Here is a 22,760-nt window from a genome sequence, read left to right on the forward strand (position 1 = left end):
TGAGATTGCACCTATTTAACTTGAGGTTCTACAATGGAGATACTCCTTGTAAGAAATGAGGGCAGTCCGAGGAGACTGCAGATCATCTACTCTATGACTGCACAGCCCTTAAATAAGCAAGAGCAATCACTCGTGAAACAAGTGGCCAAAGGCCCCTCGAGGACAAGGGGCAGACACCTTCCACAGGAGGTGCTCATAGGTGCTGCAGTTCACGAAGCGTCAAGCAAGGAACACAAAAAGCCCAATTGTGCGTGAGGTGGGACAAGATTCACCCTGATTTAATTAATCATTCAACCAGAATTGAAAAAAAGTTGTTTGTAATGTTCCAAATTGGGCCTAAAATTTAACAGACTGATTAGTATACTTACTGTTTGAGGATGACCTGATCAAAGTGTTTAGATAGGCTGCCCCACAGTTCGTACATCAACAGCGGGAAGTATTCTCGCCTGTAATCCTTGTAATCGGTGAACTCTTCACTCAAGTGATACACTTGTCCGCTAAACACCGGGGGATCTTTCTTTACCTTGTCCTTTTCCTGAAATAAATTAGAAGAAGTTGTATCATCCCCGTGACCTTTAATCATACAACAATGCTTAAATTTACAGTTCTTGTATGCTTCAGTAAGCTCTACAAGATGGCTGGAATTAAAATTGGGCATTTCTATTTCTTAAGGGTAAAAATTTGAAAAACAAATTTTTTCACGATTTAAACTCCATAAATCATTTCTAATTGTTTCTATTACCCAATCCCACAAACTCAAGTAAGATTATCCAGCTCGACACATTCAAGCCAAATTTCATTAAAATCTGACCAAAATCTTTACACATACGTATAAACATTTAAACAAAAAGTTTTTTGAACTTTGGTATCATTAATATATAAATAAATCTGTCTGGGTCTAGATCTGTGCAGTCTACATTAAAAGTTTTAAATTTGTTATTGTAATTACAAACTAAAAAAATCGCTATTAAAGCCACTAAAAATATTGTATGGATTATAAAATGATAAAAATGATATTTTATTTTACAAAAAATCTGATTTTACAGACACTTAAGTTTGGAAGAAATTATTGAGTTTGGACAGTTGAAAATCATTTGCCTACTGTAACTGTTTGGTTAAAGACAACATAATGTTGACTTAACTTACCTCAAACCAGGATACATTCCACTTGCAAACTGCATATATGGTCTCATCAAAATAATCAGTATATTCAGGTCGCCGTAAATATTGTTTATTGGATTTTATATTAAAATCTTTCCTCGCAGTTTTGGTTACAGGTTTCATTGTGTTACCTTCCTCCTTGTCAAAGAAACAAACACTTCTATATATTATATTTCTTGATATATCGTTTGGGAAGTTGAATTTGACACGTTTTGTTTTATCCTTTACTTTTGTTTTATCCTTTAAATTGGATTTTTGTTTTGTTCCTGGCAAATAAAATGGAAATTTTATTTTGTACTCCTCATCATCAAGTTCAACAACTGTGATTGGTTCCTCATTTTCAACTCCAAACACAGGTTGCTTAATTTGAATGCCATCTTTTTTTGCAGAGTTGGCAACCAATTTTGCCTCCGCAGTTATTGACTGCACGGCTGGTTCAGTGCTCTGTGGTTTCAGTTGCGAATCAGGTTTATTTGAGGTTGGCCCATCCTCTTCACCTTTAGAAGCCCGGCGAGGGATTTTAAAAGATGCCAAGGAAAGATCCTGCAGCAATGTATCACTTCGTGACTTTAAAGTGGTTTTCGTCTTGTGGCTAGTGGCAGTGAAAGTCTTAGGTTTGTCCTGTTGTTTTTGTGCTTCTTTTAAAGCGAGGTCCTTTAACTTCTCTTTCCTATAAGCTTTAATGTCCGCTTTGTATTTAGATGAATGTGCACTTGATGTATTGTTATTTGATAACCACTGATCATGTTTTTTGTCATTTACTTTTTCATTTTTTTTAACTAAAGTTTCCGATTCTGGAGGGACAGAATTTTTCCTGGATTTTAATGGTTTAGCATCAATGATGGGTATATTTTTCTTTTTTTGGGAACTTACTTTTTTAGTAAGTTCAAGAAGTTTTGAATCGGTGTCTGTAGAGGATCTAGCCTCATTAACCATTGGAACTGTCTCCTCAATGTTAGGACCTTCATCTGTTTTTGGTTTTTTAATTTTTCTCTCTTTTGATTCAGAGTTTGTAGGGGATCTATCTTCATTAACCGATGAAACTGTCTCCTCAATGTTACGACCTTCATCTGTCTTTGATTTTTGATTTTTTCTCTCTTTCGAGTTAGAGTCTGTAGAGGATCTATCCTCATTAATCATTGGAACGGTATCCTCAAAGTTACGACCTTCATCTGTCTTTGGTTTTTCATTATTCCTCTCTTTCGGTTCAGAATCAGAAACTTTAGAAGCATTTTTTCTTTGACTTCCACGGTGTATAGCAACGAAAGGCCCTACAATCGCACTTGAACATTTAGAAATTACTTCTAAAACAGAATCGACACTCAAATCTGTTGAGCTTGAATCCAAGAGGTCTTCATTGCTCTCCCCACTGCAGGAGGTACGAGAATCACTGTCAGAACTTTGCTTTCTTTTATGTTTACTGTCATGGTTTTTCTTTTCTATGGCAATATCTGGTAATGTATTACTGTCAATACTCTTTGAATGGCGTTTCTTTGTTCTTTTACTAGAAGAAGATGAGCAGGTATCTTCATCTGATTCTATAATTGTTCTAGACTTACGTTTCTTGTGAGATCGTTCTTTTGCATTAGTATTATCTAAGGGTTGTTTACTTGTTGATGTTTGAGAATTGCTTTCAACAAGTTTTGCTGAAATTGTTGAAGATTCTCTTTTATTTAGAATTTCCTTTGAATGTGATTGTTTTTCTGATGTTGTTTTTGAAGTGCTAGTTGTACTTGAAGAAACAAGAAGAAACTCTTCTTCATCTTCTTCTGAAGATGTGGACAGTTTTCTTTTACTGCCGGATAGAACAATCTTAGTCACAGGCTCCTCATCATTGTCATCCTGATCATTGTTATCCTCATCATTTTCATCCTCATCAGCACATAGTACACCATTTTCGTCAATATCAGATATTGTTTCTCCTATGTTAATATGTTGGTTGGAGACTTCTTCTTGGCTAGTATCAGATTTATCTTCTTCTTTGTCTTCTCCATCGCTATCTCTCTGACTCTGAGAAAGACGCTGGAACCATTGTTCAGCGTCACTATCACTGTCAGAATCATTTATATCATCAATCACAAACCAGCCATTTGCTTGATCATCATCTTTTTCCTCTACATTGGCTGGACCACCATCTTTTTCGTCTACTATCTGTACATCATTATTACCATCAGAATCAACATCAAATAACTGAGAACATGGCAACTCTCCATAATCATCGTCGTCGTCAATGTAAATAATTTCGTCATTAAAGGTGTTGGAATTAAGTAGATTCTCTTTTTTTTTTTTTAGTTGTTGATCTTTCTCATTAACTTCTGACTCTTTGACTTTCTCACTTTCTGCTGACTCTTTACCTTTCTCATTTTCTGCTGAATCTTGTATTTTCTTGTTTTCTACTGACTCTTCTATTTTTTTATTTTCTGCCGTTTTTTCAACTGGAGGGTCGTTATTAGAACGAACAGCTTCATCAGCTTTACTACTAGCCTCTTTATTGGATGGTAGTACCTCATCTATATTGTTCCTGGGGTAAGGTTCGTCATCATCACTTAATTCGACAATATCAATTTCTTTTAACTCTATTTCCTTTGTAGGAGCATGGTCACTTATTTCAACAGTATCACTTTTTTTTAACTCTATTTCCTTTTTGGAAGAATCGTCACTTATTTTTAAAATATCGTTTCCTTTTAACCCTATTTCCTTTTTAGGAACATTGTCAGTTATTTCAACAGTATCATTTGTTTTGAACCCTATTTCTGTTTTGGGAGTATCATCACTTATTTCGATTATATAATCTGTTTTAGGAGTGTTTGAAGCCCTAACATTCTCAACATAGTTTGTGCACCGAGAAGTAGAAGGTTCACTTATATGGATGTTTCTCTGAGCGCTAAGGCCGCTGAAAGAACTCTGCCCCAGTATAGGGACTAAGGTGTCTGCATCACATCTCTTAGCTTCCTCCTGTAAACCAAACAGACATTATTAAAACAGAGAGAATAAACCTTTAATTAATTTTGTCAAGTAATCCAGACTCACTAACTAAAAATAAAAGTATAATTTTAAAATAGTTGATGAGAAACTGTACATAAGTAAGAATAGCTGAATCTCGTTAATCACGTAGACATAGGTATTTTAGATTCTTTTTGGCCCTGCCTACTCTGTTGAGTTGTCATTGCATCTTTTGGTATGCATTCAATCAGTATGAGTAATGAAACGTGCTAGTAAATCAAATCTAAAGTGGTTAAAAATAAAAATTAAATTAAATCAATTAAAAATTACTTTAAATACCATGATATTGACCTAGTTGGGGTTGGCACCTTGGGTTGGGGTTTCAATGGTTGGCACCTTACGCCATTATTGACAAAAAATAAACAAACACCCTTTATATACAGGGTTGGGCAAAAGTTAATCTTTTTCAGGGCTGTGCGAATAGTTCAAAAAACTAATCGAATCCGAATCTTTTTAGAGATTTGATTCATGATTCGAGAACAACTCTACTGTTTCTAACTGTATTCGAATTTGGATTTGATATTCAAATTTTTCCGGAAAGAGATCCGGGTTCGAATTCAACATTTTCATTCAATTATGATTCAAAATCTACAGGATCAACAGGTTTATTCTGATAGACTAAGATCTAGAAATTTTGTTGTTTGTTACTCTACACCCTTATAATGAGTTTTTAGAAGTTCTTTTTTGGTTTCCGGCTCCAAAGTTATTTTACCTTCTTCCAAAGGATATTTGTTTAAGTGCTAGTTCTAAAATATTTGTAAATAAGTTAAAGAAGTGGCTTTTAACTTTTCCTGGAGTTAAAACATTATTGTCTTAGTTATTGTAAATGGAATGTTTCACATATATATTTTTTTCAGTACTGGATTTAATTGTTATTAATTATCACTTTAATGTGTTATTTGAATCTGAGGAAAAACGTTTATTTCATAGTTTTAAATTCTTTTAAATACAAATTTGCCATTATTTATTTTTCATTTGTATACATAGCATAATGTATTATTTGTTTTTGTTCTCCAGTACGTCTTTTAGATTGTAATGGTTACTCAACACGAGAAAATTAGGAACCTAACTAAACTATTCATTCTCAATTTGTATTGGTTATAACTATGTCTTGTATTCTATGTAATGTATATTATTTGTCAATTGTTATTTTGTTGTATTGTTGAATGAATAAAGATATATTGGGTCCGGCATTTGAAGGTTAATAAAAACAAAATAACTAAAGCCCCAACTGACGGCTGACCTAGAAATATCTTTCAGTAGATTACTGTATATCGCACCGGTAGTTTTGCAAGCGGATTACTATCGAGCAGTTAATCGATAATTTGACAATCCACTCCTTGGTTCCATGGTTGAATTATACTCGACAGGTATTCACTTCTCTTGATCAGTTTTAGTCATTCCGTAAGTCAGTTTTAGAACCAATTCTCTGAGAACAAAACCGCGGTCTTGGTTGGGTTTTCTAGCTTCTTGTTCACCGTTCAGCATCGATTGAACTGAATTGGAATTAGGATTAAAACTGAAATATTGGATTGCCTTGAGTTTGAAGTTTGGGTCCTGAGTGATTTGATAGAAAGACAACGACAACGGGACAGCATAAGTGTGACAAGTGGACGCCAGACTACCGTAACTAAATAAATATTATACCTTGAACTGAGTTTTTTTTACAAGGCTTGTGTATTAGAAGAAACGTGTTACTCCTGCTGTATCGACTCCTTCTTTATTATTCTAATTTATAGTTCTGATGATGCACTTCTGATTAAAAGGAAAATATGATGTACTGGTTAAGATCGCCACTTTCAAGCAAGTGCAAACTTATGGGAAGAAAAAGGTTGACATATTTTTAGTAGATGACTAATTAATTAGTATGATTAATATCTATAATAAAGTTTGGTCTGTTTCTATTCCTGTTAATTTTGATTATGTGATTAAAATTGTGTTTCAGTAAAAAGATTCCACAGTAATTATCCAGATTAGTGATATAACCTTCAATCTTTGTCATGTTATGAGGCCTATGATATTCTTTGGGTACCACAGATAAAATATGATGCCCAAAAACAAACAAAAAATTGTAGATCCAGATTTGACTTGGAATGAGCTGATTTCAAAATTTGATTTGACAACAGCTGTAAATTTGACATTCGGATTCAACCCAGATTTGTCTCGGGATTAATTAAAAGTTTCAGATTTGACTCGGAATCGATAAAATCTGCAGAGTTTTAGCCATGATTTAGATTCAACCCAAAATTTCTTGATTCGTACAGCCCTGAATGGGTTACACCAGGAAAACCAAACTTTGCACACCTCTGTATGGCAAAAAGTACAATTTTTGTTTATATCCCAATATTGTCTACTGGAATTCCAAAATGGGATTTTTGGGAGAAGATAAAATTTTAAATTTCAACCCCATCAAGGTTCACCTCATTTTAAAAGTCATCAGTTAAAAAAAAAAATCTGTGGAAACTAAAGGTCTTCAACCTATTACAGAATGACAGCAATTTAATTTTTCATCAGGCCTAAAAAATCTCACTTAAAAATAGACATCAGTAAAAAGAAAATAGAAAAATAGCCTACACTCAGTATTATAGTAAAAAGAAACTGAAAAGTACATTTTGGTCGGTATGACACTTTTGTCCGGGACATTTTGGGAGTACCTCAAAATGTTTTAATACAAAGCCCCATCAAATGACACCTCATTTTAAAGGCCATAAGTCAAAATACAATAAGCAAAAAAATAGAGATCCCTATGGCTCTATAAAATGTCTGATTTTTTATTTATAATCAACCTGAGAGGGGCCACTTAAAAATATACATCAATTCCCAGATTAACATTTTATCGGATGTTAATAATGTGTTGAAACCACTAGGCCTACAGTGTTGAGCTTGTTGTTGTGTGTGTTAAGTGTTGTTAATTCACTATCACTTTCATAAGAAATAAAATAAAAAAGCCTACTTTTAAGTTGGTACATCACAATTTTGCCTAGGAACCCTAAATGGGGCATTTTGAAAGAAAGAAATTGCTTTATTTTTGCAATTCATTTATACCGCTTACATACAACAACAAAAACACAAAACAATGGTTTAAAAACGACCTGTTCTCGAAAATAACCCGAACAATTTTGATCAAGATTAAGTATGTTATAGTCCTTTAAATTATGAACAAGATTGTACAAATCCCATTTCCATAAAAATTATGGTTTAAAAGTTATTGTAACTTATGTTATTTTCTCATAAAAAACACATTAAATAACAAAAATCTTATTTTAGAAAAAACCTGGTTTTGATTGAAACTTATTTGTCATGGTCCTTATAATTCGAAACAAAAAAGTACAACCCCCCCATTGCTGTAACAATTACGGTTCAAATGTTATTGCACCATTTATTTATATTGATATTTTACTTCCTACTAGACATAAATGGTATAATGTGTAAACACCATATTGCCTTCAAAGAAAGTAAGTAGCTGTAAATTCATTTATGAAATCAATTAGCAACTCATTTAATTTTAAGCCTAAATAAATTTTCTTTCAAGGTTGTCACTGGTGGTCTTCATGTACCGTTGACTTTATATCTACACTGTTATATCTACGTTGCAAGTTTGACCAAACAAGCCTTAAGTAATAGAATATTAATTATCGAGTAAAAAAATATCCAAAGATGTTTCAAATTCAGATTGAAGTAACACAACTACTTCACTATAGTTTACAAAATTTACGCGGTTTGAGAGGAAGTTCCCCCACCACATTTTTGCTTGTATGTTGCAGCTGAGACGTTTTAGCAAACCTCAGCTGTTGTGCTATTTTTTAAAGGTAGAATCAAGTGGAGGGGATAGATTTCTTCCCCTAAAACCCCCTAAGTTTTGTGAGCTTTAAATAGATTTAAGGAAATAAAAATAGTAATAAATTAAGTGTAGGCCTAGCTACTATAAATACCCTTGTGAGAATCCTCCGTTTTAATTTGAATATGAATGGGAGCGGTGATGCCACATTATGGGTGGGCGGGTGTGCAACATCATAATCCTGTGTCGGATCCACACCAAGCCCAATCACGTCTCCATCGCTAAGGGCTATCTCTCGCTCTGTCAGAATTTTCGTGTCATTCAAAAAAGTTCCATTTAAACTCTGAAAAAAATAACAAAAGATTAGTATGCTACATCTTTATCTGATTCATATTGACAGCTAAAGGTCAAAAGTAGGGATGAGTCGATGTTTTTCTATCCGTGTTCGATATTTTTTACGTTGATTGCAGGTTACCAATTTTCTCGAACATTGATGTTTTTAGTCAAGTATTGAAATATCGATTCCCATAACTGAATTGTATTATTTTTATTAAAAATGTAAATGTTAAGTTGGTCTTAACGAGAATTTTTGTATGTATTAATTTTACTGAAAGGCTGATGAAATATTTAATCCAAAAATATTGCAAACTGGACTATACACACCCAAGGGGAGATGTATAATCGATGAATAGACTTAGTTAAGTTTAGAGTGAGTGAGATAACTGTCTACATTTGTAAGGTTCTTGTTTTTCATTGGCAACACTAATGCTCGGTTGAGACTACGTTGGTTACTCATAATCTCGGATAACACTGAGGTTGCTAAAATTTTGAGGTTAGGGGTTATAGTACCTTATTAGGAAGTCAAATGCTTTTAAAATTTTAAACCGTACATAGCGATCCAAAAGTGCTCAAATGGAATTTTCACGCAAACATTTTTTTTAAAGAAGGTAGTGTCAAAAAAACAGTACAAACATTAGAAATGCCTATGCCCTCCAAGGTCAGGAATCAAATTCCTCCATGCATTTCTTACTGCCCATTTACACCCCATTTAACATGCTAGATTAGGAGCTTGAAAACAACACCTAAATCATAAAAATCGGGTCAGTAAGGCAGGCGGAAAAGTGATGTAACAGCAAATTCTTGCTGTATTAAGTATCTAGATGCTATTTTTAACACCAACAACTCATATACTTTGTGTCCCCATATAGTTATGAAATTTTATGGATCAACAAACTGTTGGTGGATGTATACTCGCAATCACAGAAAATCCTATGAACAATTCTAAAACAGTCAGTGTAAGTGTGTGTGTGTGTGTGTTTTTGGTCAGTGTGTGAGTGTGTTAGTTGTATTAGCTAATAGAGATTCACAGTTAAAGCTATTTCTGCTCAACAAAACAACATGTTTATTTTATCCTATCCCTGGGTGAGATAAAATGGAACTTGATGCTGAGATTTTTGAGTTGCCCTAATATACCCCAATTAGATGAGGAGGAAAGCTGTAATTCCGGCATGTCTATATTTCCATGTAGTTTGCCCTTGATGAATTGGCCTAGTTTTTTGTATACTGAGTTTTGATATCAACCTAAAATGAACTAATACTTTTTGGCCGGCCTAAACAAAAATGGCTAGTGTTGTGCGGACCGGTACACTGACTGATGCATACTAGCCGATACCCTGGAGACGTTGACCTTGGCCTAAACAACTAAAATGATTATTATTTCAATTAGGATTTATGGCTTGGAAAAAATGACTCCAAACAAAAAGAAATTCAAGCTGAAAGATTAAGGTGATAGATAATCACTTACATTTGTTTGTGTATGGTCGGCTCGTGAATAACCAACACCTTCTGGGTGTATTTTGCCGAATAGTCCACAAATATCACAGATCCATTTAGCTATGCTTGTTTGTCCAAATGAGTTAAATTGAGTACAATCATCAGAAAAAAAGTCTAGCGGAGCTAATTCAAGGTGGAGAAGGATAGTGTGATCGAATCGATTCCCGAGAGATTCAATAATCTTGTTAACGTTTGCGAGTCTAAAGTTTAATTCAGGCTTGTTAATTGCCTGAGGTAGAAGTGAAAGAACTAAATTTGTACGTTTAGTCTTTTCCAACACGTTTTTAACTGTACAAATAAAGTCACCAATATCACAAGATGTACGAAGATCGCTTGATCCACCGATAAGGACGACAACATCTCTCTTAGAGAAATATTTGATCATTTCATCGATATCCTGGAGGAGGCAACACAGTTTTGCAGACGGTCTAAAAACAGTCTTGAGCTGGTATTGTGAAAGCCTACTGATCATGTCACTAATGCCACACCCATACATATCACAAAGGAACAATAGATTTGGTTGATGAACATTTTGCAATGGACTCATTATGAAGGAAAATTTAACTCTTGAGGATAATAATTGCAATTATATACAACTACACCTTAACAAACCTTAACTCTATACTGAGCAACAGATAACAAAATGGAGAAGTGTAAGGAGAGGTGAGTCATACAATCACTGCTTGCTGACAAAGCTACTGCTCAGTCAGCATTCTCTACACTACCTGGCTGTAACACCTCACTAAAACTATATTACTAAGGCTTAAAATATGATTTTTAAACATAATTTAGTAAAACATGTAAAATGTGCATTGTGCAATAATGTTTTTACATACAATGTTATCACTTACAATGTAATCAGCCCACCGCAGCAAACCTGCAGACTCAGCGAATTTCCATTACCTGATTGGATTCTAAACTAAGATGAGTTTTTTAGTTTGTTGATTTTTTTAACATTATTATTCAAAACCTTTAATTGGTTTATCTGGGTGTCTTTAAATCTTTGAAGCCCACAAAATGTACAATTGTTGGTACAGAGTGGAAGGTCTTCCTCCCAACATGTGGCTTATGAAATGAAAATTTTTCAATAGCTTGTCAATTAGGCCTATAACCATAAAATATTTCAAAACATTTTTAACTGTAAACCAAGTAGTCCAGTAATTTTCCCGTGGATCCAATCTATTTATAAAATTGGATTAAGGTTCTACTTGTCCTCTTTTTGAATAACACACTATGCCAGGAGTTGCTTTTTCCCTGTGGGAAGAAGCCATTTGAGTGAGTTGTCATTAAATATAAATTCTATGCAGGAAACCCTGTTTATAGATGTTTTTACACAGATAACTGGAAAAATATGCATTTAATCAAAAAAACTAAATGGAGAGCAAAATTAAAGCTTATAAAAAAAATATTCTAATTCCAAACGAAGCCCAGAATAAACTAATGAGGAACTAAAGCTGATTTGAACTTTTTTAAAGGCAAAACATAATGATGAAGCCTCAAATCTAGTACTGTCTGCTTCCAAACTGTACATTCCAAGGGATAAAGGCAAGAGTATACCAATACACAGTAGTATAAGAGGATAATCAATACACAGCTAATATACTAATGAATAATTTAAAAAAGAAGGACTAGGTAAGAGAACAAAACACTAAAGAAAACCTGACAACATACTACCCTATACTTAACACTAAAGAAAAAAGTCTCTACAGAGAAAAACTTAGACAATTCAAAGAAAACCCTCACATAGTTCAAGAGGACGGTCCACGAGAATCTGCAGTTGAGGGAGGAGCCTATTAACCACGTGACTTTGAAGGAGTCAATGAGGACCACGTGTTGTTCAGCTGATTTAAAAATATTGTTTAGTATATTTTAATTAGTTTTGAAAATAGTGAACGGGTGATGTTGCAGCATCGTACTAGTCCAGTCTTGGTATTGGCTGCCACCAACTGCAGACTCTTATTGTCCCGAGAGTAGGTTGGCTGCCAACCAAGCTGAACAAGTCGTCTGCAGAATTTAAACAATTGTAGTAGTAAATCCGCTCGGGCATTACTGACTCGCAAAGTCTTTTGTCAGTCTTTGCCACTAACTAACAATGTTATGACGAGACATGATTGAGCCGAGTATAGCTCAGGTAAAACTTAAACAAAAGGTACCTAAGTTCATACGTTTTAATTAGCTAAAAATAAATGTTAAGTTAGCATGTACATTTTGTTTTATCACTTTTATTGCTTGCTATAAACTTATAGGCTATTGCTAAAACATATATTTTTCAGCTATCTGACTTCCTAATGTGGTACCGTAACCCCTAACCTCAAATTCAGGCGGCCTCTGTGTTATCTGTGATTCTCAGTAACCAAGTAGACTCGCCCCAACAGCCTCGGTAAGTCGAGAGTGTTATAGAAGGTTCAGAAGCATCATTGGAGATCTCCAGTCCTTTAATGCATGATTATCTCTTGACTGAGAAAGCAGTACCGGTAGGCTTAAATATTACTATTTACCAGGATTAATCATATGCAGTAAACACACCATCAAATCTTGATTACAGATTCAAGTAGACTACAAACTAGTCTGTGGGTATAAACAATTCCTTACAGTGAGAAAATGTTAAATAATTTAGAAAAATAAATTAATATACTATACATTGTGATCATGGATGAACAAAGATCCGTCATATTTCAAAATGAAGCTGCAATGTCGTCTTGAACTCAGCATACTGGGGCAAGGGATGGTGTTGTTCACTGCCCGTCCACATGTTATCTGTAACAAACATTTATTTTATTTTCTCTATTTCAAGGACATGAGAGTAAGGGACCTAAAATAATACATTGTTATATTAAGACAATAATAGGTTTTATGTACGTCAAATAGTCCAACAGTTAAGACTGTTCACTAGATTACAAGTTTTGTTGCAAAGACTACATTTTCAAAGCTTGCAACTTGTCGAATTCACAATTAAAACTAACACATCAAGAACATAAAAACGGTACAAGTCCAGAACATCTAAAAGTTATCCTTCTACGTCGGCAAATCTTCTGCTCCTTTCAATGGTTTTATACTTTCACATATTCACATATTGTTCACAATCTTCATTGATGACATCGTTAACAGTGTGTTGAATAGTAAAGTCCTTCTTTATGCTGATGATCTAAAGATCTTTAGAGAAATAAATGACGTTAGTGATTGTCTTCTATTGCAACAAGACCTGGATAGACTAGTGGCTTGGAGTGATGTGGGTTTAAAATTCCATTCAGATAAATGTTTTGTTGTCAGTTACACCAGACGCACTCACAATGCTGTTAACTTCCAATATTCCATGAATGGTAATTTACTGGGTAGTTGAAGTAGTGTCACAGATCTTGGTGTTACAATTGATAGCAAGTTGTGTTTTTCTAATCATGTAATTGAGTCTTGTAGATCAGCGTATCGAATTCTTGGCTTCATATTCAGATCAGGAAGTTTTATAACCAACATTTACAGTCTCAAACTTTTATAATGCACCCTGGTACGGCCTAAACTTGAGTTTGGAACAACTGTGTGGTATCCTCATCAAACCTATCTTGTCGACATGATTGAGCAAATACAAATCAAATTCCTTAGATATTTATTCTTCAAGAAGTTTGGATACTTCACATTTGATGTATCTTACCATACTCTTTTAAACTTGTTTGAAATGGTCAGTCTAAAGCAACGTCGTGATATGGGGATGCTTATCTTTCTACACAAACTACTCAATGATAAGGTTGATGACAGCGAGCTCTTATCTCGTTTAGCGTTCCTTGTTCGCTGACCCTCGTCCAGAGCCCGCGCGTTGTTCAGTCCGTCCTTCTCACGGACTTGCCTAGGGGCTCAATCACCTATCAACACGATGATGAGACTATATTATTTAATATCAAACAACGTTGATATTTTTAACTCGAGCCTAGCCTCTTATAAAAAATCTTTAATCTCACATAATTGTTAATGTTATTAATTTCTCTCACCTTCATCAGTTATCTTGTGTCTCATGTTTTGTTTCTTATCTTATCTGTTTATCTTATTTATTTGCGTAATTCTTAGTCACTCTTATTTATTGTTACTTATTGCTACTATTATTTATTGTTGTTGTTATTTAATAATTAATATTTATTATTCTTAGTCTATGAACGATTCACTTTATTCAATTTTATGAACTCATAGCATGTTCTCAATTTTTGTACAAACTAGAATAGTGCTGCAATGTAAATGGGATTTGTATTCTGTTTTGTAGCATGCAAAATAAAATAAAATAAAATATTCAATTTGCAAAGTTGGACGAACTTGATAGAAAGTAGGCTATTCCAATTTTTTTTTTTTAACTCGTGGTACAGAAAAACGCTTTAAAAGAAATTGTATTTACCAAGTACATAGTAGTCTAAATTTCCAAACACTTTCCTGCACATAAAACGATGCTGACGACCAATAATGAAAAGATAGAAAAAGCAAATATATTTCTCATTACTATTTAAAAACATGGACCATCAAGACAGACAGCTGATAACATATAAACGTTCATATCGTCTGTAGTATGGCTATAACTAGGTTATTACCAAATAACTATTACCAGCTCAGGCATTTTAAATAAATGTTTGATCTAAAAAAATTAAGTTATAGACAAAGAAATAAGTAAATTGTGTTGGAAAGCCCTTATGAGAGTAGCGAGGGCAGTTGACACAACCGCATGACAATAATCATGATGTTTTCTGTAAATGTTAATACGGGGTAATACAGTCTCCAGTAAAATCTTTGCAGAGCAATGTAAAACAATTTTATGCTAGATGAAGTTTTTTAGAGGGATTATTATGAGCAAAGAAGCAATGTTACAAAAGCTGAAAACTGGACAGATCTTTCAGTAGGCCTATTTCAATTTATGAGTAAAACTAGATTATCTTCAAGAGCAGACACTTTTACGCTCATCTCACACTACCTGATTTCACCCGGCCAGATATAAATTGCCCGGGCATATGATTGTGGGTCTTACTCGTCTTTGGCTCGCTGGGAAAAGTCGGATAGGCTTAGTATTAAAGGATTGTTAATGCTGAAGTGAATATTCGCAAAGATATCAGAAAAGAGGTATGGTAAATCTCCTCCCAAATCAATAATAAATCAATAAATAAATGTATTCTAGTCACAAGTCTCTCATTGTTAAGTTCTTTTAAGTACTATTATGTTACACAAGCATGCTCCTTATTTGTGTAGCCTATTATGAAAATTGAGCACAACAGTGGCATTGTATTTCTTTGTAAAATGGATTGTTTGTGAACAAATGAAAATCAAAATAGAGGCAAAGATCTCAATAAGAGTAAACGCTTTGCTGATTTTTTAACTTCAGTCTGTAACAGCCAACCGAGAACTGTACCTACGTAATTTCGATGACCGTACAAAAGCCCTGTAGATAATTTTATATAGGTCAGGGAAATTTTTAATTAAGCCTATGAAGTTTATCACCGACAATAGCCTGTTGCCGAGCATCCCTCATTGCTCATTTTATTCATTGCCAACGTTCTAAGTTACTTTTTCTTTTTTTACTTTGTTTTGACAAGTAAGAAAACCTCGATCATGAAAAATTAAGTGATGATGATGTTTCCAGGATCGTGGTAGATGATTGGGATGTCGCTAACCACAAAAACGGTTTGTCCAATGTTTTGGTGATTTTGAGTTTCGTTTTAGCCCACGTTTAAATTGTGTAAGTAAACAAACAATAAAAGTAATTTGTCAACCAGTGTCCGATTAATGTCCACTGAGCCCCTAACTTAATTAACCTGATGCTGCGGATGCTGTATCACATTAAAACATTAGTAAAGTTCTTGTGCCCTGTTGGCATCAAAAGACCAGTTCCAACATTTAAACATTTCGAATACCAGGGTTACGATCTTAACCTGGCAGAGGTCGCACTGAATTGAAAACGTTTTTGTCTTCCCGGCCAGGTTAGCCTAAAAAGGCCTAATTCAGTAAGAAATATTATTTTAATTAGGCTACTCAAAAGCGTAAAAATATTGTAGGCCTGCCTAAAGTAATTCATCTTTAACCTTCTGAATATGCTTAAAATAATAAGTTAAAACATTACTAAATGGGCTGTTGTAATGAAATCATACACCTTGAATTGTTTTTTTTTTTTTTTTTTGTGGCAAACTGATTCTCATATAAATCAACTAGTTTAACTTCACAAGTATTCGCATGGCTCAATCACGTCCTGGTTGAAGTTCGTTCGCTACGCTCACTCACCTTTTCGTTGCAAATTAGCTGTTGTCAATGTTGTCATAGATTAAAAAAAATAATAGTGCTTCACCCTGTTGGTAATCCTTGTAACTTTAATGCTATTGAACATCATAGAACAGAACCAACTTGTTTAATTGAAACAGCTCTTAAGATTCATTAAATCACTTTAAATATGAAAAATCATAAGGTTAACATGGGAAACTCCAGAGCCACTGGGGCGGAGCCCAAAAGCCCGATCAGAATAAAAACAATTTAGTTGTCCTATTTAATGCCCAAAGAATCGGTGTACCGAATTTCAGCTTCCTAAGTTAATGGGAAGTGGGAGAATTAGTGATGATTGAGTGAGTGAGTGAGTCAGTCAGTGAGTCAGTGAGGGCTTGCCTTTTAGATCAGAAAGTTTTTTTTACAGTAGTTTATCTATAAATGACATACCGGTACACAATAAATATGATGACACAAACTGTATAGGTACCGGTATTAATCTATGAAACATATATAGCTCAATAACTCCATAGCTCGTTTATTCAACCAAAGTTACAAATATACAAATTTGCATTAGTCGTGTCAAACAAAATTACAGGCCTAAGTTAGTTTATTAAAAGTAGTTCAGTTATGAATATGAATGGTCTTAACTTTCATATTTCATCACTGTTTTGTAGGCTAGATGAAATTCCTATCAAAAATATCCTGCAAGCTTCACTAAATATTCAACATCCTCAACATTCGACGATGGACTATCAATCCTACTTTCCTTGTTAGATTCCACATCTAGCCACTGAGGGGTACACAATAGACCTACTTCTAGCAAAAAAAGTACAAACACTGTAATTTAAACAGCTAAGTTAACTTACGCGTGAACTCGAGGGTTAAGAATCTGTCAAAACGAAAATTTTGGCTTTCAGGTATCGTACTGACATGTCAGTGGCACTGACATTCATATGGTGGCTTATGAGATGCAATTATTAGGGAGTGCCTAATGTGTTAACTTAAAGAAGTTAGAAATGATCCTGGCTTTTACTAGACATACCGTAGGGCCTATTCATTAAGTGCCAGTCGGCCTATAAATAAACATACTGCCTTGTGAGATATCCTGAACTAAAAAAATATCTACAATTTCCTCCAGTTTTGACAGTTTTAACAAAAGTCAACATCAAACTAAACAATCGACTAAGATACAGATTGCAATCAACTACCAGGCCTGCATTTCCCTAACAACGGACATATGGCGGTTACTGTGGGCCTCGTCCTAGGACCTAGGGAGCCTCGCTTGGGGCCACAAATTTTGTTCTTGATAAAATTTAATTCATTAATAATCTGTTTCACTGCAATTGAGGGAGACGTTGATGAAATCTGCACACGACCACAAAATATTTACATTAGGCCTATATCCATAGTAATGGTAGGTATTTAATGTCGGCCCATTTATTGCGCAATCGCAGGGTTTTATTAAAATATATCTTAGAAACTTAAAATCACTCTATAAGTATAGGTACTGTTTTATATATCATTTTGTTTGGGAAATTACATATGGGCTCTATTTAATGTATAAAACATTACCAAAAAAATTTCAACAATTTTTGTGGGGTTAACATTTCTCAACAATTATAAAATAAAATGAAAAAAATTTATGTTTGCGCTCAATAAATTTTTATAATTTATAGGTCTATAAATATTTTAAAATAGCCACTTTGTTATAAATTTTATGGGGATTCCAAAAATATAATAATAAAGGAAGAACATAGGATTGCAAATAAATAAGTTATGGGTGAAAAACGGATTTCGTACATTTAGCGTCAGCTAAGAATGCATAGCCTAACCATAGCTAGGAATCTGGCGGATAATTTACATCGATCAATATCACTACCTACTTCTTCAGGATCATCAACCAGCCATTCAAAATTACTTAAATCTTCTTATAATGCACAGCTCATATATCACTACTTTTTATTTTTAACACTAAAACAATGATAAACATAATAAAACACATCAGTCATCAGTGCGAGGTTAACCAAGTTGTTTACAAATACGCACGTCATCTGTCTGCTACAATATTTTCGGAACTAATATGAAAAGCGTCTAGAAACAGACATCAATAGGAAGCTTAGAATCTGCCGAAAACAACGATACCAATCTCAATCCAGTTCAATCTGATTCAGTCAGTCCCAGAGCCTTCGACGTAAACGATGTTTGTGTGACGCAAAAGCGACGCATAACACCACGGCGGGTGTGTTGTGCGTCGATTACGCGACGCTTAACACTCGGAGGGTTAACGTAGGAGTTGTCACTATTCACAGAAGATGTCCAGGACCGTGACCACAGGAAACGAAGATCACATCCCTGCAAACTCAGAAAATAGGCCTAAGTTTATTCACAATTTTGTCATTATCGAAGGAGACAAAGATTAACTTGGTATGTCTCCTGCCTATATATTTCTCCCTCTTCAAAATGACATATTATATGACTAGTAATAATAACTTAGCCTACAGTGTAGTTAATTCGTATTTTCCATATCGTCACCTGACGACCATTGGCCATTTGTTAAAAATTTCGAAAACAGCTGTTTTCATAAAATCGTACCGGTTGTGCAATCAATATTTCATTCTAAATATTACTACCACAATGAAGATAAAATCAATGGCTATCCAGTGGTACCACCCGCAACATCCCACGACGAAAATTACCCGAGCAGGGTAATGCCAAACAAGATGTGTTTTGCCAGTTCCCAAGTGTCGGCTGCAAAAGTCATGCCGCACCAAAAATTCATTTGATTTCTAATCGTCGTGACATTGTTATATACCTGCTACAGGGTTTGTTTATGTAATAAAATGAAAGTTCAGAATGTGATCTTTCGAATGGTATATATATTATTCTCATCTGAGTTGATTAGTAAGTGTTTTTTTTTCGCTAAAAAAATTTCGACCCACATCGTCACCAGACGACTTTGGCCATTCTAAGCATCAACGTCAGATCGTCACCAGACGACGATCGGCCACTGCTAGGGATAATTAACATGTTGACTGCTAACGCGTCGCTAGCACTTCAATGTAGCGTGCGCCGACAAAAGTCGGCACCAGACCAACAGAAATATATTGAGTCAGTGTGAGCTTAGCCTCAGACGGAGACGTTATAATCGTTGCCAGACTGCCAGCTTAGAATGCGAGCTTTACTTTGGTGTAGGTTGGTACTAAAATTTCCCGTAAAATCCTGTCTGGCAATGCTTTTGTCCCGGTTTCGGGGATTTTTTCACTTCAACCCACATTACAAAGACACTGGATAGCTACGGATCCGTGCAGTGCTGCTACCTTTGGGTGTTTCAGTGAACTACATCCACTCTCGGGGTAACGCAGCACAGTCACCACTGCTCTTTTGTGATTCGTCAGACTGAAATATTTGAATGCCAATTGCGTTCGCTTATTCGGTTGCGTGGCGGGGCTTCGCCCGGAAAGGTCGGTGGACACAAACTTATGATTAGGCTATCTCGCATGATGTACACTAGGCTATTTTGCTAAGAACACAGAAGATGTTCACGATCCCTCCGTGACCACAGCAGATGTCCACGATTACAGGTGTTGTAAGAAACCGATCATAATTAAGGCCTAGAAGCCTAACCTAAGTAACTTATAGGCTACTGATAAATAAATTTTAAATTAACAACATTGTCCAGGAGATGGAGGCAACAGTATAAAATTAATTCAGAAGTATGAGCCTTATTGTCCAGACCTAGGTCTATTCGGTCCTATGCAAAATCTGAAAATAGGCTTGGTCTAGGTCTAGGCCTAGGCTATAGGAAAGAATTAATTTATTTCTCACTGGAGTCATAGAGTAGCCTAAGCAAACCCCATGGAACAAATATAAAGTCTAAAGCGACAACTAGGACTAACTAAGTAGGCCCTATGTTACTATTTTTGTTACTCAATAGGCCTAAGTAAAATCTAAGCTAGGCCTAACTTAACTTAAATACTTACCAAGCCTTTCTTTAGGAATTCACAGATTGGGTCTATGTCTTTGAGTGACAATCCTTTTGGAGGGATGCGGGTTAATTCCCACTGGCAATGTGTAAACGATTGAAATTCACACATTTTGCTTGCTTATTGCTATAGGTCCCTAGCGACTAATCAGCTAATAAAGATAGGCCTACCGGTACTGTAATAATTGTATTAATTCTAAGCATTATACAATTAAACTAACAATAACCTATAAATGAGGTTAAGGAAAACTTTTCTAGCATATAAAACGTATAAATAATTTGGAATTTAAAGCAAGTCTTGGCCTATAAAATATTTGAAAAGATTGACGCCATTAGCACCACCCTAAACAACAATTAACATTTACACAGATAATTCTTAAATTTTGGAAGTATTTGGGCGAATCTAAGCATTTTCCATTGTTGTTTTTTCTTCACCAATCAGCAATCAGCAAAAAAACACCAAACATCAACCAAATCAAGGCGCCAACACCAACAAAAATAATTCATTATTCAACTCCACTTAGTAGTACCACCACAACCACGAAAATAAGGCACAAAATATAGTAACACAAATTACTAGAAGTCCAGTCCTTGAGTCCTTAATGCTTTAATATTAAAATATTATCATAGACTACTGAATATTATCAAGCCTAAAAAATTGGTTGATTTCACATGATCGATTGGGTTTGTAGTTAGGCCTAAAGGCGGCCGTGGTTTACGACGGCACTGAAGGGCCACCAACTTAAAAAAATATTTTAATTAATCTCCGAGAAAAAAACTTAAAATTCTAAGTTTAAAGTCACTTAAGTCAGAATATAACTAGTCTCCTCTTAGATCAAAGGCAGAATTTAACTAGGGGCGTTCCCCTCTGAGATTGAAATTCATAATTTAACAAGTGGGCGTTCCTCTCTGCAACTAATGTCGACATGTTCCTTAGACACAGCTGTTAATTAATAGCCCAAATGGCTAATTGCAACTAAGGGACCTACAGTTAAGAGTGGAATACAAACCACGTTCTTTCCTTGGTAGTTAACGAATATTGGTCTAATTATCAGGGTAGTACTGTGGATAGTCGAGTACTCACTCGTGCGGACGTTAATCCACACCAGGGAGCATCGCATTCACAGTGCATGCCTATAAATATCCATAATTCGTGACCTCCTAGTAGCTGGATTACAGGACGACGCCACCCGTCCCAGTCTTTTTTTTCCAGTCACCAAAGGCATCTTGGCTTGGTCGGATGGATACCGTTAGAAACAACCCTAAACGTTTCTGTTTCTGGAATTTCATCAATCAGCAGAGGAATACGTTGTCTAATCCTAATTCAATCCTTGTAAATGATTATGTGTTGTTGTGGAACCAGTCAAAATTTCACACACCCTTGCTGATTACTTTTTGTCAATATTTACTGAATCAAATGAAGATCCTCCAAACCTCAACTTCGCCAATTTCAAGACAATATCATCATGGCACATCTCTGCCGAAATAATTGAAGATATAAACTCTCAAAAAGCTGGATCCTATCCTAACAAATAAGGGGCAGGTCCGGACAGTATTCCCCCATAAATACTGAAGTTTTGCAGCACATTTTCTTCTCCAATGGAATATTCCCTCAGTGCTTAAAATCAGGTGTTATTGTACCTATATTCAAATCTGGCAACCGTGGACCTCTACTTCAGTTTAATAAATCCTACCTTCAGGGCGGGCGCTCTTTAAAAGTTAGATGTGGGACTGCTTACTCGTATCCCATCCACTCATCATCTTGAGTGCCACAAGGGTCTCACCTCTCGAACCCTTTCTATTCAACTTATTTATAAATGAAATTGGCAATAGAGTGAAAATTTAAAAACGTACGTTTTCATGTCCCTGGCCTTTTACTTCGTAGATACTTGATTTGTAGTTTATTATTATGTGTTTTAATATTTTTTGGGACGGGGGCAACATGTTACACACATTTATTTGGTTTTAAATAGGTTCTAGGTATTTTTTTCGTATTTTTAAAGTCTCAAAATTCACGACCATGACGTGTCCCTAGGGTACATTTTCCAACTTTCACGCTGTTTTTAGACTAATTATTCATGCCGAAATATATAAAGCCATATTTTTATGTCATCAATGGTTATTAAACTTACAAAAAAGGAGCATATTATAATTTTATTGTCATTGCAAACTGACTACCATGACAAAATAAGTCTGTCCCTCGATTTGGCGTCACGACCATTTGGGAAAAATTTTCAACTTTGGAGCCCGACAGTGGCAAGCCTGGCGTCGATGGAGTCAGTTGGTTTGAGAGACTAGTTCGGGGTGTACGTCAGGATTGTAGTGCCGGTCGTTTCGAGTTGAAAGGAGGAATTACAAGATTAATAAAGGAAAGATTGTGTTTTTTGTAATTTTGGTGTGTCCATGACCGTACGTAGTCATTCGATGAAGTAGAAATGGTGTTAATTTTTGTTTATAAGATATTTCAATTGCTAGATTAACCTAGAAGTCCACTTTGTATCCTCGAACATGAGGTGCAGGGCTACCGCCAGAACAGAGCCAAATAACACGTAATTTCACGACCAAAGTTTCACGACCATCGCGGGTTTTTTCACGACCAATCCAGCCTTATGGATTATAGTGTGTTTGGTCGTGACAATAACTTTAATATAATTGTGAATTGAACAGTTTAGTTCAATTGAAACACATATTTTTATCATAACTAACAGTATAATTGAAGGATTGCCTAGAAAGATTTAAATTATCCCAGACAATTCACGACCGTACCGCTTGTCCCTGACCATC

General features: G+C 35.1%; 1 protein-coding gene across 1 annotated transcript in view; it reads right to left on the bottom strand.

The window, feature by feature from the left end:
• The window catches only part of LOC129002535 (uncharacterized), a 57,623-nt gene extending 37,223 nt beyond the window's left edge, over positions 1-20,400 (bottom strand). Inside the window, exons 1-5 of the mRNA XM_054430406.1 lie at positions 19,975-20,400; positions 12,416-12,532; positions 8,097-8,285; positions 1,147-4,116; positions 369-535 (exon numbers count right to left, since the gene is read on the bottom strand). Of these exons, the coding sequence (XP_054286381.1) occupies positions 369-535; positions 1,147-4,116; positions 8,097-8,285; positions 12,416-12,532; positions 19,975-20,088 (3,557 nt within the window). The 5' untranslated portion in view covers positions 20,089-20,400. The remainder of the gene's footprint in view (positions 1-368; positions 536-1,146; positions 4,117-8,096; positions 8,286-12,415; positions 12,533-19,974) is intronic.
• Positions 20,401-22,760: the final 2,360 nt, after the last annotated feature.

The sequence above is a fragment of the Macrosteles quadrilineatus genome, unplaced genomic scaffold, assembly GCF_028750875.1.
Source record: "Macrosteles quadrilineatus isolate MER2022 unplaced genomic scaffold, UCM_ALF_1.0 Scaffold_9__3_contigs__length_116548681, whole genome shotgun sequence".
In the NCBI taxonomy this organism is placed as follows: Eukaryota; Metazoa; Arthropoda; class Insecta; order Hemiptera; family Cicadellidae; genus Macrosteles; species Macrosteles quadrilineatus.